We start from the raw sequence: 14592 nt of genomic DNA, 5'->3' as shown, positions 1-14592 counted from the left end.
TAGCCATATTTCTTGGCAGTGTATCCTCAAATTTTGATATTAATATACAAAGTCTGAACGATTTTACACCATCTGAAGCTAAAGCGCGTGCGGTGTAATGCTGTTTTATGATTCGGCGAGTTGTAAACCGAGCGTGACGTCGCGCGCTCTGATTGGCTGCCGAGTTCAAAATGAAGCTGTTGGTTAACACCCGATAGTTAATTTATGCACGATCGTATTTAAACTGTTGACCTGGCCTTTGGCCAGGTTGGGGAGCGTGGAGTTTGAACACATTTCTATTTGAATTTCACCGTTCTGATGGTCTCCTTGCCGCAACCGTCTTCGTCGACAAGATGCGATTTTCCTGCCAAAATGACGCTTCCGAACAGCGCCGAACATCTCCGAAGATGCACGAAGACGACACACTCCTGCCACGGAGCGGAGCGGGATGAAAACAAAGATGCCTGGCCTCGTATCGAAAAGGTGCATTTTACGAACAATTTCTTCACAATTCTGGGTAAAATATGAGTAATAAAATTTAATTTGTATCGAAAACATACTGGGCCACTGTTTGGCCAAATTTAGTGGCCCGAACTGGCCCAAAAGACATAAACACCGCCGGGCCATCGGGCAAGTGCTAATGTCGAGCCCTGCTTTTAACAGGCAGCGTGGCTCGAATTTTAATGTAAAAACAAGTGCAACAGAATAAACATGACAAACATTATTTTTAACTTTTCTTTCGAGTTGCATAAAATTTTCAGGGATAGTGTGGAATGTCGAGTTTCAGTGTGACCTTTTTTTTTTTTCCTTCATTGAACCCAGGACCCCCCTCCAAATCCAGCCCAGACGTGGATATAAAAATTTTGTGGGTGATTTTTTTTTTTTTGAGTCGTCCATAGTATATTGATGATGAAATTAAGATGAGCTCAAAGTGCAGACCTTCAGATTTATTTGGAGGAAATTTACATCCAGATTGGGTGATGTCAGGATGCAGGCACTTAGGGATGTGTGTGCAGGGGAGAGTGGGGAACGTAGACTGGCAAACAAATCCAAAATGCTAGACGAATTTGAAGTCGAGGGACAGGCAGGGGTCGATCGATAGGCAGACAGAGTAATAAGGGCAAGACTAAAGAGTAACTAGGGTTGAGAACATAAGGCAGGCAGAATAACAAGGCTTGGTATGATGGGTAAGACACTGAACAATACTTCGCATGGAGGGAGTGTGGGAGAGGTGTTTATATAGCGTGGGCTGATTAACCAGGAAATGCGTGACAGGTGTAATTAATAGACAGGCGATAGAGGGCGCGGTGATTCTTGGATGTTGTTGTTCAGATCAGCCATGTTTGTAGTCTGACTGGAAGTGGCACGCTCTATCGCGTTACTGACAGGCAGAGGTGGACAGTAACCAAATAAATTTACTTGAGTACTGGACTTAAGTACACTTTTTGAGTATCTGTAATTTACTTGAGGTTTTTTTTTTTTTGGCAACTTATGACTGTCTTTCAGATGGAGTGAAGTTAAACATAGTGCGTTTTATTCCACTACATTTCTATCAAGGTCCTCATTACTCGTTACCATGAAGCAGCTTTGAAAGTGGATGTTTTTCTTTTCTTTTCTAAAACGTGATGGTTTTTTTGGCAGGTGACACTGAGACAGCCTGTCAGTAATCACTAAGCTCACATCCATAGACTATAAAATCAAGTTCAGTGATTTCTCTGCAGCGTTATTTGAACACAATCAGTTGATGGCGGAATGGAAGGAGGCGGTTCTTCTGGGGAACGCTCTGGGGAAAGGAATAAAGATCTTTGTTTGCCTAAAATGAACCACATTAGGTCCTCCAAAAACTCACTATCCAACCTGCAGTAGCATATACAAACGTATGTAAACATTTTATTCCAAGATAAAGCTTGTAATGAAGTTTTCTGTGCTTTTAGAGCAAGCGGTAACGGTACAATAGCTATGCAGTCTGGTTTGTCAAATGACTTTCTGTGGATTTGCTCGCCAAGTTGCCGTAGCCTTGTCCATGGCTAACATGAACACACAGCTCATTAACTTACAGACTGTTAGTTAGCATGTAAAAATGGAATTATGCTGACATGAATAACTTGTCTGAAGTCCTTTCAGAAATGTTTTAGCATAATCTTGCCAAATAAATAGAATGTAGAAATCTTTCTTTTTGAGTAACATTAGCTACCCAATATGATTTCGAGTTTGAAAAGAGTTTGCTAGCATGTCAGGTGGCGCTTCACTGACTAGCTAGCTTAACGTTAAACCACCATGATGGCACAGCATGTGTTCATTTTGTGAATTCACATTTCTGTCTTTGGTAACGTTAACATTGTAGCTTTTGTGACCTTGCATAATTACTGTATTTTCCGGACTATACGTCGCTCCGGAGTTTAAGTCGCATCAGCCAAAAAATGCATTATGAAGACGAAAAAAAACATATATACGTCGCACCGGACTATAAGTCGCACTTTTTTGAAGGGTTATTCTATCCATAGAATCTGTGATTCTATCTGATAAGCGGTGCGTGGTTACTGTGCGACTGCATTGTTTATTTAATAAACGAACAGCTGAGCAGTGATAACGCGCCCTTTGCCCTGTAAGTAGCCTAGTCTGATTATTTTAAATATCTACTACTATCTTTAATACTATCACTATTGTTATTACTAATAGCTTATATTATTATTATAACTAATATTAGTAGCCTATTACTGATGCATTAATCAGTCATTCTTCATTTTTGTTGAATTTTATTTCATCAAATCAGAGGTCAAGTAGGCTATAGGTATATCATCTCCAAAGACAGGTACGGTAGTAAAAACAACCGTCTAGTGAAAAAAACAACAACCGCTCAGAGAAAAAAAACAGGCAGAAAGTGCGCCTGCCAGTTAACGTCATATCAGATAAAAACATTAAACGTTATTCAGACCATTAACACCATAACCTCAGAGACGAAGAATAAAGTTCATCTTGGAAGGAGTTATTTTTAAAAATGCAAAACAAAATCATTTATAATAGCCCAGAGAAAAACTGGCTGAATATGTATAGTAACATCAAGTTATTCAATAGCCTATAGGCCTAAAATCAGGGCTTAATTTGAGCTGGAACATGACGGAACAAGATCCGTAACCTCTGTTGTCGGATCCGGCAGCTATTTTCATTTCATTTGGTGTTCCGGCAGCTATTTAAATGGATCAGATCACCTCCGTGACCATCACAAAGGGAAAAAAATCAAACAATAAATTAAATAAGTAAATAAAAATTTGTTTAGTGTTCAGTTTTGATTTTGATACCTGTTGTTGATTTCTCTCCTATGACATCCACAAAATCTATGCGAAGGGGGGGGGGGAGACATGGGGTGTATACTTCCGCTGAATAGAACACCAGGTTTTTTGTAGCTGTTAGCTTGCGCTGTGGAAAAAATGGCAAAAAAACAAGAAAGATTACTAAAATTTTTAAAATGAATTCTCCAACTTGTTTTGTAAACCCTTTATTTCTTAGCTATTACTTGAATTGATTGCACTTATGTTTGCTGGCACTGCTTTTAATGAGCAGGAGAAAAACAGGGAGGGCTCGGAAAATGACCGCAGGTTGGAATTGAACCTGGGTCCCCGGATTTATGGTATGGCGCCTTACCCACCTGAGCCATGAAGTTCTGCTGGCACTGCTTTTAAACACATTTAACTCATGTCTTGTGTGATCTGATCTCCAATGGTGAAATAAACCGGTTGTGATATGAGTACAGTCTATTTTAGAAGATAAATTTAATATATAATTTAATATATAGCCTAATAAAAAATATTTTATAATATCATGACATATTACTGTCTGTAACTGTTCATCACTAAAGCGTTTTCTAAGATCATAATGTCTGATATTATTATTATTCTTTTTTTTACACACACAATAAGCGCGTGTGCATAAAGTTATAGTAAACCACCCCCGCCTTTTTTTTTTTTTTTTTTTTGAGTCGCCGGACCCACCCACTTCCTGCGTTCCGGGACCTCCCACTTCACAAATTAAGCACTGCCTAAAATCATTACATAACTTATTTAAATAACTATAGGCTTATCATTAATAATAAAACACAGGTCAATCAAGTTTATCAAGCTGACAATTTCACTCCAAATCAGCAAATCCATTGAATTCCTCATCCTCGGTGTCGCTTCTGAACAACTCTGCCAACTCCAGCGGCAGACGAAGCGCCGTTTCCTCTTCTTCTGCGTGGCTGTCGTCAGACTCGGCATCAGCTCCAGTCATTCCGTGGTGAAAAAAAAAAAAAACATATATACGTCGCACCGGAGTATAAGTCGCATGGCCAGTCGAACCATGAAAAAAAGTGCGACTTATAGTCCGAAAAATATGGTACTATAGCTACTACGTATTTTTTTTTTTTTTTTACCAGTAGCCAAAGAGAAAAACTAGCAAGCATCTTATTGATGATTCTGCTTGGTTGTAAGTAGGGCTGGGTATCACCAGATACCTCACGATACGATATTATGGCGATATTTTGCCCACGATAACGATAATATCACGGTACAGTGATTCTGCGATAATCGATATATTGCAAGAAATTTCAACCACATCACGATATCTATCACTGAAGAAAATCAGAATTTATTGACCACTGTAAAATTACATTTCACATACATAACTACACACTCTTGCCAGACATATATTTGTCTCTATTCCACTGCTGGCAAAACCAAGAGTTGCTTCACTACAACATACAGAAAATTCCCATTTCTGTGCTAGTATTCTCAACTTTTCTGTAAGCATGGACACATCAGTGCTGCTTAACAAGCAGAATCAAATTGTTTTATGAAAACTTAAAACTTGCACTGCAGACTGCACATACATTTCAGTGCCAACACTAATATCAATTTGTTCTTTGTAAACTTGAGAACATATACCGGAGAACATTTAACTTGTGCTTATTTTGCAGGAACAACACACTGTCTGAAACACATTAAAAAGTGCAGTGTGCATCTTAGTCTCCTACTGCGCATGCGCGAAGCCTACTGCGCATGCGCAGAACACATGAATTAGCAAGTTCTCATACAGACCGGTTTATTATTCAAAACAAGGCATTACAAATTATTTGACTCGGCCAAAGACTCGACCAATACGCACAAAACATAAAAATCGGCAAATGCGTGAAATACTCACCGATTTTCTATCAGCCCGGCTGATCGGTAGGACAAAACTACTGTTGAATTTTCCTACCCTCCTGGATTTCGCGCATGCGCAGTAGGCTTGGTAGGACAAATCCAAGAGGTAGGATAACTTTACAGAACACCGGCTCACTGTTTTTTTTTCTCCTTTCCTTTGGAATCCGAAGTGCCTCCAAACATCTGCCTTAAAGTTCGGCGGCGTCTCTAGGTTTACGTTAACAGCCATGCTTGCTTGTTTTTTTTTCCTCACTGCAACCGCCGGGGAAAAAAGAGAAGACGAAGAGTGCCTTGCAGTGAGGGAGCGGCACAGCGACACCTCGCGGAGCAGAGGTGCGGAAGTCGTACTGGATTTACAACTCGTCTGAAACATGATTTATTATTTGAAAAAATATCGATATTCAAATTTTGAGTATCGATATTGAATCAGAAGACAAAGTATCGCGATATATCGCTGTATCGATATTTTTGCACACCCCTAGTTGTAAGTTGTTTCATTTTGTAATGTTCTACCAGGTGTTTATTCTACAGGTTCAACAAGTTAGTTAGTAAATCCAGTCGGTTGCTTCAGAAGCATTACGTTTTGTAAGCATTGTGGCAATAATACAACAATGCATTGACAGAAAATGTACTTTTAATACTTCAGTATTTTTAAAAGCAAATATTTCAGTACTTTAACTTCAGTAAAAATTTGACTGTACAACTTTCACAACGTGGGTTTCCTCCAGGTGCTCCGGTTTTCCCCACAGTCCAAAGGCATGCAGATTAGGCTAATTGGTGGCTCCAAATTGACTGTAGGTGCGAATGTGAGTGTGAATGGTTATCTGTGTCTGTGTGTCAGCCCTGACTTGTCCAGGGTGAACCCTGCCTCTCGCCCATAGTCAGCTGGGATAGGCTCCATCTTGCCTGTGACCCTGTAGAACAGGATAAGCAGCGACAGATAATGGATGGAACTTTCACTTGTATCGGAGTAACATTTGACCAGTGGGATCTGCACTTTGACTGAAGGAATGAAGTTGGGTATTTTGTCCACGTCTGCTGACAGTGACTGGTGTTAAAATTACAGCACTGTTTATAAGTGGTCCCTCTTTTTTGAGGGATGAAAAACTAATTAGACAAACGAACATCGTCATAAATTACACTGACATTTTTATTCCTCTGATACTCAGAGGTGAAACCGGTATGTTTTTGGGTTTTCTGTCCATTTTTTTCTAAAATGCTTGTTTGCACGCTGTCTCAAGAACGAGTGGCTGAATGTTTGTAGGATTTATATGGAATAATCATTGTTTACTTCTCTGATTCTACAATAATATAAATCTATAGTGTTCTATAAATGCACTCTGTAGACTCTGGAGAAACAAGTTTATTGCCCCTGTGTAGTGCACTATAAGTCTAGTAGAGAACCATCTGAGATTCTCTCTCTCTCTCTCTCTCACTCTCTCTCTCTGATTAAAGTTCATGGTCTCTCTGCTGTTCTCTGTTCAGCTTCAGCTGCTGATGGTTTAATATCACACACAACAGAGGAGAGAAACTCAATATAACACTCAGTATTATCATTATTAATTACACTGTTAATGAGAATAAACAGGTGATATTAAATCCTCATGACATTCTGAATAATAAAATTAATTTTACACTCCTCATCTTTAAAGTAAGAATTAAACCAAGATGAAAATCTGTTGATGAAGTGTGTCTCATTGTGTCTCTGCAGGTTGCGGGGTTGTGGTGTCTCAGATGAAGGCTGTGCTGCTCTGAGTTCAGCTCTGAGATCAAACCCCTCACACCTGAGACAACTGGATCTGTCTATTAATAATCTGGGAGACTCAGGAGTGAAGCGTCTCTGTGCTGGACTGGAGAATCCTCACTGTAAACTGGAGATACTGGGGTAAGATCATCTCTCTGAGAGTCACATGACCTGCTCCTCAGTAAGACACATTCTCTAATAGTGAGACTGAAGCAGAGGTTTTAGGTTCATCATCAATGTCCTGAGGAGGAAGATTGTTTCTTTTCACTGCACACTGATGATTTGTTACAGATGCCCCTTTTCCACCAAATCAGTTCCAGGGCTGGTTCGGGGCCAGTGCTTAGGTTGGAACCGGGTTTTCTGTTTCCACTGACAAAGAACTGGCTCTGGGCCAGAAAAACCGGTTCCAGGGTAGCACCAGCTCTTTGCATGGCTAGAGGAAAGAACTGCTTACGTCAGCGGGGGGGCGGAGTTGTTAAGACTAGCAACAATAGCAAGACTGTGAGAGGGCGCCATTTTTAAATAAGCGACGAGATATCATGGATGCAGTAAAGCAACAGTCATCCATTATTGTTGTTCTTGTTGTTGCTGCTGCTTCTTCTTCTCCATGTTGTTGTTGCTTCTGTGTTCGCACCAAGGTTTATGCAAACGCAGCGACGTAACTGATGTATACAATGACGTAATGATGTGGCTCCCCTTAGCACCCCAAGCTATGGAAAAGCAAACTGGTTTTCAGTTGGTTCGCAAGTTGAACGAGTTGTGAACCAGCACCAGCACTGGCTCCGAACCAGCCCTGGAACTGATTTGGTGGAAAAGCGGTAAGAGTCTTTGGGTCAGATGGACGTATGTGAGAAACTGCAGCACAAAACGGGACTTGATCCGACTGCAATGTGTCTGAAATCACTGAAATTTACTACAACACTGTAACTAATCACACAAACTGCACCTGAGACACAAACTAACTGCCCTCTGTGTGAGCTGCAGGGTTTAAAGCAGCAGTGACATGGTGGAAATGATCTCAGGAATATAGAGTTTAAAACTAAAATGAGACATTAATGCCATAGAATTGATGTGGTAAAAAATGAAATAGATAAAAAGTAACTTTTAAATGAAAATTAAAAAGGAGGAGAAAAGAACTTCCAATAAACTGAAAGCCACAGCAACAATCATTTTGTTGACTTTGAATTTTTCAAAGAGAGAAATTTTTTTTAAATTATAAAAACGAATGTTAAAATAGTAAATAATGTTCCAGTCCATCTCTGTCAGTGGTGATTGCTTTAAAACGACACTGGAAGCCCGGCTTCCCCTCACATTTCATTAAAAAGCAGCAATGAAACTTTTCCCAAAGTCTCTATTTTATTCATCAGTCTTGGTGTCATTCAATATTTGAGTGAATCAGATTAATGGAGTATCTCACTGCAATATCACGCTGTTTGTTCATTAAACTCAGACACTTTCGCGAACTAAACAGTTTATCTTGTTATTTTGAGCCCCGCCCAGACGCACCGCTTCACTGGGAGGGAATGGAGTGTGGGCGAGTGTTTTCGCAGGGGGGGAATCTCACTGTGGATTGGACAACGTGTTTTTCGTTTGTTTTGTCTGGACACACGGCTTCTTCTTATTATGATTGGTCAATCTCTCAAATCAGGAAACTGGGACAGAACATGATTGACATCTCAAGCCTAATTATATTGGAGCCTGCAGTGGTGGAATAATTTGGCAAGATTTCAGATGAATTGTAAATCTAAAGTTCTGTTTGATTCTTGGCAATAATTTCTGAAATTTGTTTGTTTGTAACTCATGAGCTGTAACTTCCTCCTTCTGCTCACAGATGATGAGCTACTTCCTTGATATGAAATGGTGAAAGAAAGGCCAAATCCATGGGAAAAAACACACACACCTCAAATTTAAAGACCCACAGAGCAAATCTTGATGTTCATAAACTGAGGCAGTGAAGTGTGTGTCATTGTGTCTCTGCAGGTTGTACAATTGTGGTGTCTCAGATGAAGGCTGTGCTGCTCTGAGTTCAGCTCTGAGATCAAACCCCTCACACCTGAGACACCTGGATCTGTCTGATAATAAAATCGGAGACTCAGGAGAGAAGCTGCTCTCTGCTCTTAAGGATGATAAACATTATAAAACTACAGACACTCTGGTAAGTAATAACCTTTTTAGGCAAATGTTGGAAAAAAAAGAATAATAATTTAACCTCAAAATAATTTTTCTTTAATTTCAGTAAATGTCACATGACCAGGCCATGAAATGAAACCAGTTTTAGAAATTTTCACTGTGTTCTATTTAATCTGACTTTTTCCTCCCAGTTGTCTTTAATGCTGTTTGTTGTTCAGTAAAATTGATTTAAAATTCATCTGAAAGCAGAAGATGGAGTCAGTCAGAGTCTCCAAAATGTCCCGTCTGAGTGCATGAGAGTGATTGTAAATGAACACCTCGTCTCCTTGTGACACCCTGCTGTCTCTGACTTCATCCTGCTGCTTTTGTCTGAATAAGATGATCTCGGCTTTTCCCTGTTTCTGATCAGCAGCACACTTTCTTCTCAACTCTCCTCAAAACTCAGTAAAATGATCATCTTTAATGCCACATGGCGACAAATATGTGATTTAAGGAGCCACTTTACTCACTCTGACACTCCTTCCTGCTCTCCACCTCCACACCGTGTCTTCTGTCGTTCCTGTAAAATTCACCTCGGCTTCTTCTTAAAGTCTGCACTTAAATCTACATGTAGAACAAGAGATCAAACCCACTGCAGTGTTAGTTACTGTTTAAAAAGCTCCAAAGCCTGTGATTGGATAAGAGCAGTGATGTGATGGGAAACGTCTGCTCACTTTCCTGTTTCCTGTCTTGTGGAAGTTCTCGTTTGTTGGAGCTCAATGTTAGAACACAGATATTATATAAGACTGAATAAATGTTGAATTAAATTATAAACAGGAGATAATAATGTTTCTCTTGGAGCAGAGATGATTACATGCTGTTGGTCATGAAGTACCACAGTCCAGTGTGTGGGGATTAATCCAGATGTTTTTCTTTTATTTTCAGTTGGTGATGAACATCTGTGTGTGTGATGAAGACTCTGGTGTTCCTGCATTTCCATGTTGGGGAGCAGACAGCACATTCATAAACACGTCAGTCATTTAGTTCTAACAAATGAAAGAGACTCGGAGACGTGGCCAGTGTGTGTTCATGGTGCACAGTGAATCAGACTGCACACAATTCTACACTGAATGTGGAACAACTTGTGATCTGCATGAAACTGCCTGGACCTCAGTCCCTTAAAAACCCTGAAAGAGCAGGTGAAAAAGCACAGGGACTCGAGCTGAACCCAGTCAGTGGAAGAGGGAGCTGAAATGGACAGGAACAGTTTCAGGACATTGGTGGGATTCTCACCTGACAGGATCGGCATTTGGGGAGTTAATCTGAGGAAGCCCTGAGGAGACTCTCTGCAAGGCACGTTTATCACTTTGTCCTTCAGTTGGTATTTAATATACACTCACTGAGCACTTTATTAGGAACACCTGGATGGATATGCCTTGTCGACGAGAGGGTTCACCAGAGAACGGCCAGACTGGTTTGAGCTGACAGAAAGGCTACAGTAACTCAGATAACCACTCTGTACAATTGTGGTGAGCAGAAAAGCATCTCAAAATGCACAACACACTGAACACTGAGGTGGATGACCACATCGGGTTCCACTTCTGTCAGCCAAGAACAGAAAGCTGAGGCTGCAGTGGGCACAGGATCACCACAACTGGACAGGTGAAGAGTGAAAAAACGTAGCCTGGTCTGATGAACCTCGATTTCTGCTGAGGCTCACAGATGGTGGCGTCAGAATTTGGCACCAACAGCATGAATTAGTGTTCCTAATAATGTGCTCTGTGACTGTAGATTCGATCTTTTTGTTACAGGGTCAGACCAAAGCTGTTCATTTTTGTTCTGTTCTAAAGTTTTTTTTTTTCCTCTAGATTTTGGAGAATTAAATATATAAATACAGTGTGATTATTTTCTGTTGTATAAAATTAGCTTCTGTATTTAAATTATTTTTTTTTTATCAAAAAAAGCCAACAATTATTGAAAATAAATCTGTGCATCACATGGGTGTTAGTACTCGGACATAAAAATGGATTTCCATCAAAATCAAATTGTAAAAGTTTCATTTTCAGCATCTGTGTAATTTCTGATTTATTGTAAGTGTAAATACTTTGTCATTGTTCCGTAGTGGTTTGTGTTTGTCACTATTACTCAGCAATACTCAGGTTTTTAACGCGTCTTCATATAAATTCTGATTGTTTCTGATGTCGACACGTCTTTAGTCCTCCTTAACGCTGGATTCAAATCATGTAACTGTGGATAGATTTTCCTAAAAACATGCCACGGTATTTAGAAATCGGTGCAAAAAAGAGAGAATTAAACAGTTGGACCAGGACATTAAAAATAAATGGAGGGATGAATGGCTAAAAGAAATCGATTAAATATGTTCAGCCACGAGAAACATGGTGTCGGAAAATTACTGACAAGTCTGGAGTTGTGATTTGCCTTTTATGGAATGAGGAAAAGACCTACAGCCAGAACGGAAAGAAGGTGCTTTTAAAGCATGCAAATGACGACCAAAGTGATGAAAAAGCCGTTGGTCAGCAGGCACTCACAAAGACGTTGGCAGGTCAGTAAACAGACGTAACTGAGTAATTAACCGATTATCGCTCACACGCCATATTGACTGGCACAGTAGATTGGGTCGACGCCCTTCCTGCACCCTTACACTGAAAAGCAGGAGCCTGAATTTTGGAGAAACTTTAAATCTCTTTACTGGTGAAATAATGTGTTGGATTTTACCGTTTACAGATTTAACAAAATGTTACATAAAACTGGCTTCATAAACTTCCCTTTATTTGGAATAGTTCTAATGAAGTTAGAATTTATATAATTTTTTGAATGAAAAATTGTCTGAATTTTGGGAAATAAAAAAAAAAAGATTATTTTTGGATATCATCCATATGAATGTAAACCAAAACCAACATAATGTTTTTTTTAAATCTTTTATATTTTTAATAAAGATTTTCACTTATTCTGAAAAACTTGAGAAAATGTTGAATTTTAAGATTTACTCTGAAAAGTAAATTTTATTAAAATTACAATAAAATCTCCTGCACTTGCAAAATAAAATGTAAATGATAAAGTGGAACCCAGTTGACAATTATAAATGTACACCATGCATTGAAAGTACTAATATTTTGATTTTCAATATATTTTTATTTTTTTCCTTCTCAGAAAAAAGTGTAAGGCAGTGAACCCCAGGGCAACCTCCAACCCTGGCTCTGCTTTTTTTTTTGGTTGTCTGGTGTAATAAAATTACAGATATAGACACTCTATATAATAAAATTAATGTGTTCCATTTTATTGCCTCCAGATTTAAGACCTGTTTTAGAGCAGAAATGCCATCAGAAAATCCAGTGGAACATTTTCCTGTGGTGCATGTTAACATCACTCAGACTGATTTTAGACCTGGCTGCTGAAAATTATAACAAGGTGTACCTTTTTATATCTGCAAAATAAAACCTATTTCATTGCAGGAATGCCATCAGAGAGCATCCAGTTTTTAAAAGTTTTCTGGGGGAGGCCCAGACCCCCCTTACAGGAGGGAGACACCCCCTCACGCCCCTTCCCCACGCTCCGCCCACCTTGGGCCACAGACCCAAGGCACTGCTACGCCCCTTTCCAGACAGAACATGGGTTCATGGGTCTCATCCACCAAAAAGTTCACCTCCACACACCAGGGATTACTAACCATCATTTCCATACAAATATCACCACAACCTCACCCTTTAAAGCTGCAGTCAGTAGGATTGAGAAGACAGTGGACTTGGCTGGAAAATGTCAACGTGTGTAATTTCCAGGTCCCTCCCTCTCCACTGAGATACCAAAGTGATTTTTTTTATTCATAGCATTTTTCATCCTTTAATCAGATTATCTACTTTATCATCAGAAACCTAAACAGCTTTCAACTTGTATGTCACAAGAGCAAGTGTAATTTGATGTTTTTCCCTTTTTAAACCACAATATTATCCTTGTTTTCTCAGTCCTAAAGATCCATTTCTTGTCTTTGCAACCATGAGAACATTTCAATAATGAAATAAAACTCATTCCAGCAGGATCTTGTTGTCTGTATTACATACTGTATTATCTTGAAGAAATCACACATTGTTTTGAAATAAATTTGTCTCATGATGAGTTTCTCTTGAAGGTATTTTCTAACAATAGCAGTAAATACCACAACTTATGCTTCAGTGTAACATCGCCATTATAATCAATAAATAAATACAGTGGAAACTCTTTATATCGAAGTCCTTGGGACCAGGGAACTTTGTTATATCAGGCATTTTTTTTTTATAAACCAGCAGTCAGTAAACAATACAAAACAAAGCAAATTGATTTCACTGGGACCGGAGGAGAAAAAAGTGTGTTATATTCGGTATTTCATTACGGAGTTTCCACTGTATATAATCATGTACAGAAATGTTCAGGCAGAATGATAAATACTATATTTGCATGTAGAAGTTTCCTTTATGGGGTCATCAAACTGCGGGCCGACTCCGGCCCGCCATCCCCCTTTGACCGGCCCCCCAGCCCCTCTGCCCCCCACCACTTGAACCGGCCCTATGAGGCAATCCCCAAAAGTGGTCAAGGCCTATTTTTTTAAATTGCTTTTTGGCAAATAATATGTCTGCATCTTGTATTTTGTTGATTTTATCATTTAAAATTGATATTTAGTTATAAAATGAACTATTCATATTTTCCGAATTTTTGTCATATGCTCGCGATCAAGCAGTGACAGGAAGCACATGCGCAGAGAACTGTCAGTGTTCAGGACAGCTAAATGGCTAGCGGTCAGCGAAAAGCTGGCAGAGAGTGCAGAGTCTTTAAAGAACAGTGGACCACCGATTATTTTTTCGTTCAGTGTAAGGACCGTGCAGTTTGTCTTGTATGTAAAGAAAGTGTGTCGGTTTTCAAAGAACATAATCTGCGTCGTCACTACGAAACCCGCCACAAAGAGTATGCTAGTTTGCGAGGGCAAACAAGAGAAGACAGGATTCGGAGGATGAAATGCGGACTGGCTGCACAACAGAATGTATTCCTTCGCCAAACCCAGATAGGGTGACCACCTGTCCCGCATAGCGCGTGCGCGTACAGCATTTGAAGCCGAATTTATGCGTCCTGCAAATTCAGAACGTGTCCCACATAATCAATGCTTGCTGAGGGGGATGTCACTCTCCCCGGGCCACCCAGGCAGCCAAACGAATATTACTTGACATTTCAGCACACCACCGTCGCCACTATAGACTGTAGAACAAAACCACACACACACACTCCTCACAACTGACTGGTTGTTGTCAACTTTTTGTTGTTGCCATGACACCGCACTCACGTGCACAGACAGTGACGAGGGACGCAGGTGCAATGCATGCATTGCTTTCATATTAAAAAATGGAGAAAGGTACCGGGGAGATGGCAGGTGAGGCACCGCCACCTCCAGTTAAAAAGAGAAGATGAAGGAACAACAAAATACATGAAAACAGACAAGATATCACTACAATACATTAAGGGGGTGTAAAAAAAGAAATAATATACAGAATGATAGTTATAAAAGTAGTGGATGGCAGTACAGAAAGGAGACAGTTATAA

The 14592-nt window shown here is 39.7% G+C and overlaps 1 protein-coding gene across 3 annotated transcripts in view; it reads left to right on the top strand.

Annotated features, from left to right (window-relative positions):
- The window catches only part of LOC132870666 (NACHT, LRR and PYD domains-containing protein 3-like), a 67766-nt gene extending 56643 nt beyond the window's left edge, over nt 1-11123 (top strand). For 2 of the 3 annotated variants that reach the window (XM_060904423.1, XM_060904425.1), the window contains 3 exons: nt 6868-7041; nt 8881-9055; nt 9955-11123. In XM_060904423.1, the coding sequence (XP_060760406.1) occupies nt 6868-7041; nt 8881-9055; nt 9955-10053 (448 nt within the window). In that variant the 3' untranslated portion in view covers nt 10054-11123. Of the gene's footprint in view, nt 1-6867; nt 7042-7538; nt 9056-9954 lie in introns of those variants that run through there. The other variant, XM_060904424.1, reaches the window with a different exon arrangement.
- Nucleotides 11124-14592: the final 3469 nt, after the last annotated feature.

The sequence above is a fragment of the Neoarius graeffei genome, chromosome 22 (assembly GCF_027579695.1).
Source record: "Neoarius graeffei isolate fNeoGra1 chromosome 22, fNeoGra1.pri, whole genome shotgun sequence".
NCBI classification, from domain to species: Eukaryota; Metazoa; Chordata; class Actinopteri; order Siluriformes; family Ariidae; genus Neoarius; species Neoarius graeffei.
This window is presented reverse-complemented; position numbering and strand designations above follow the sequence as displayed.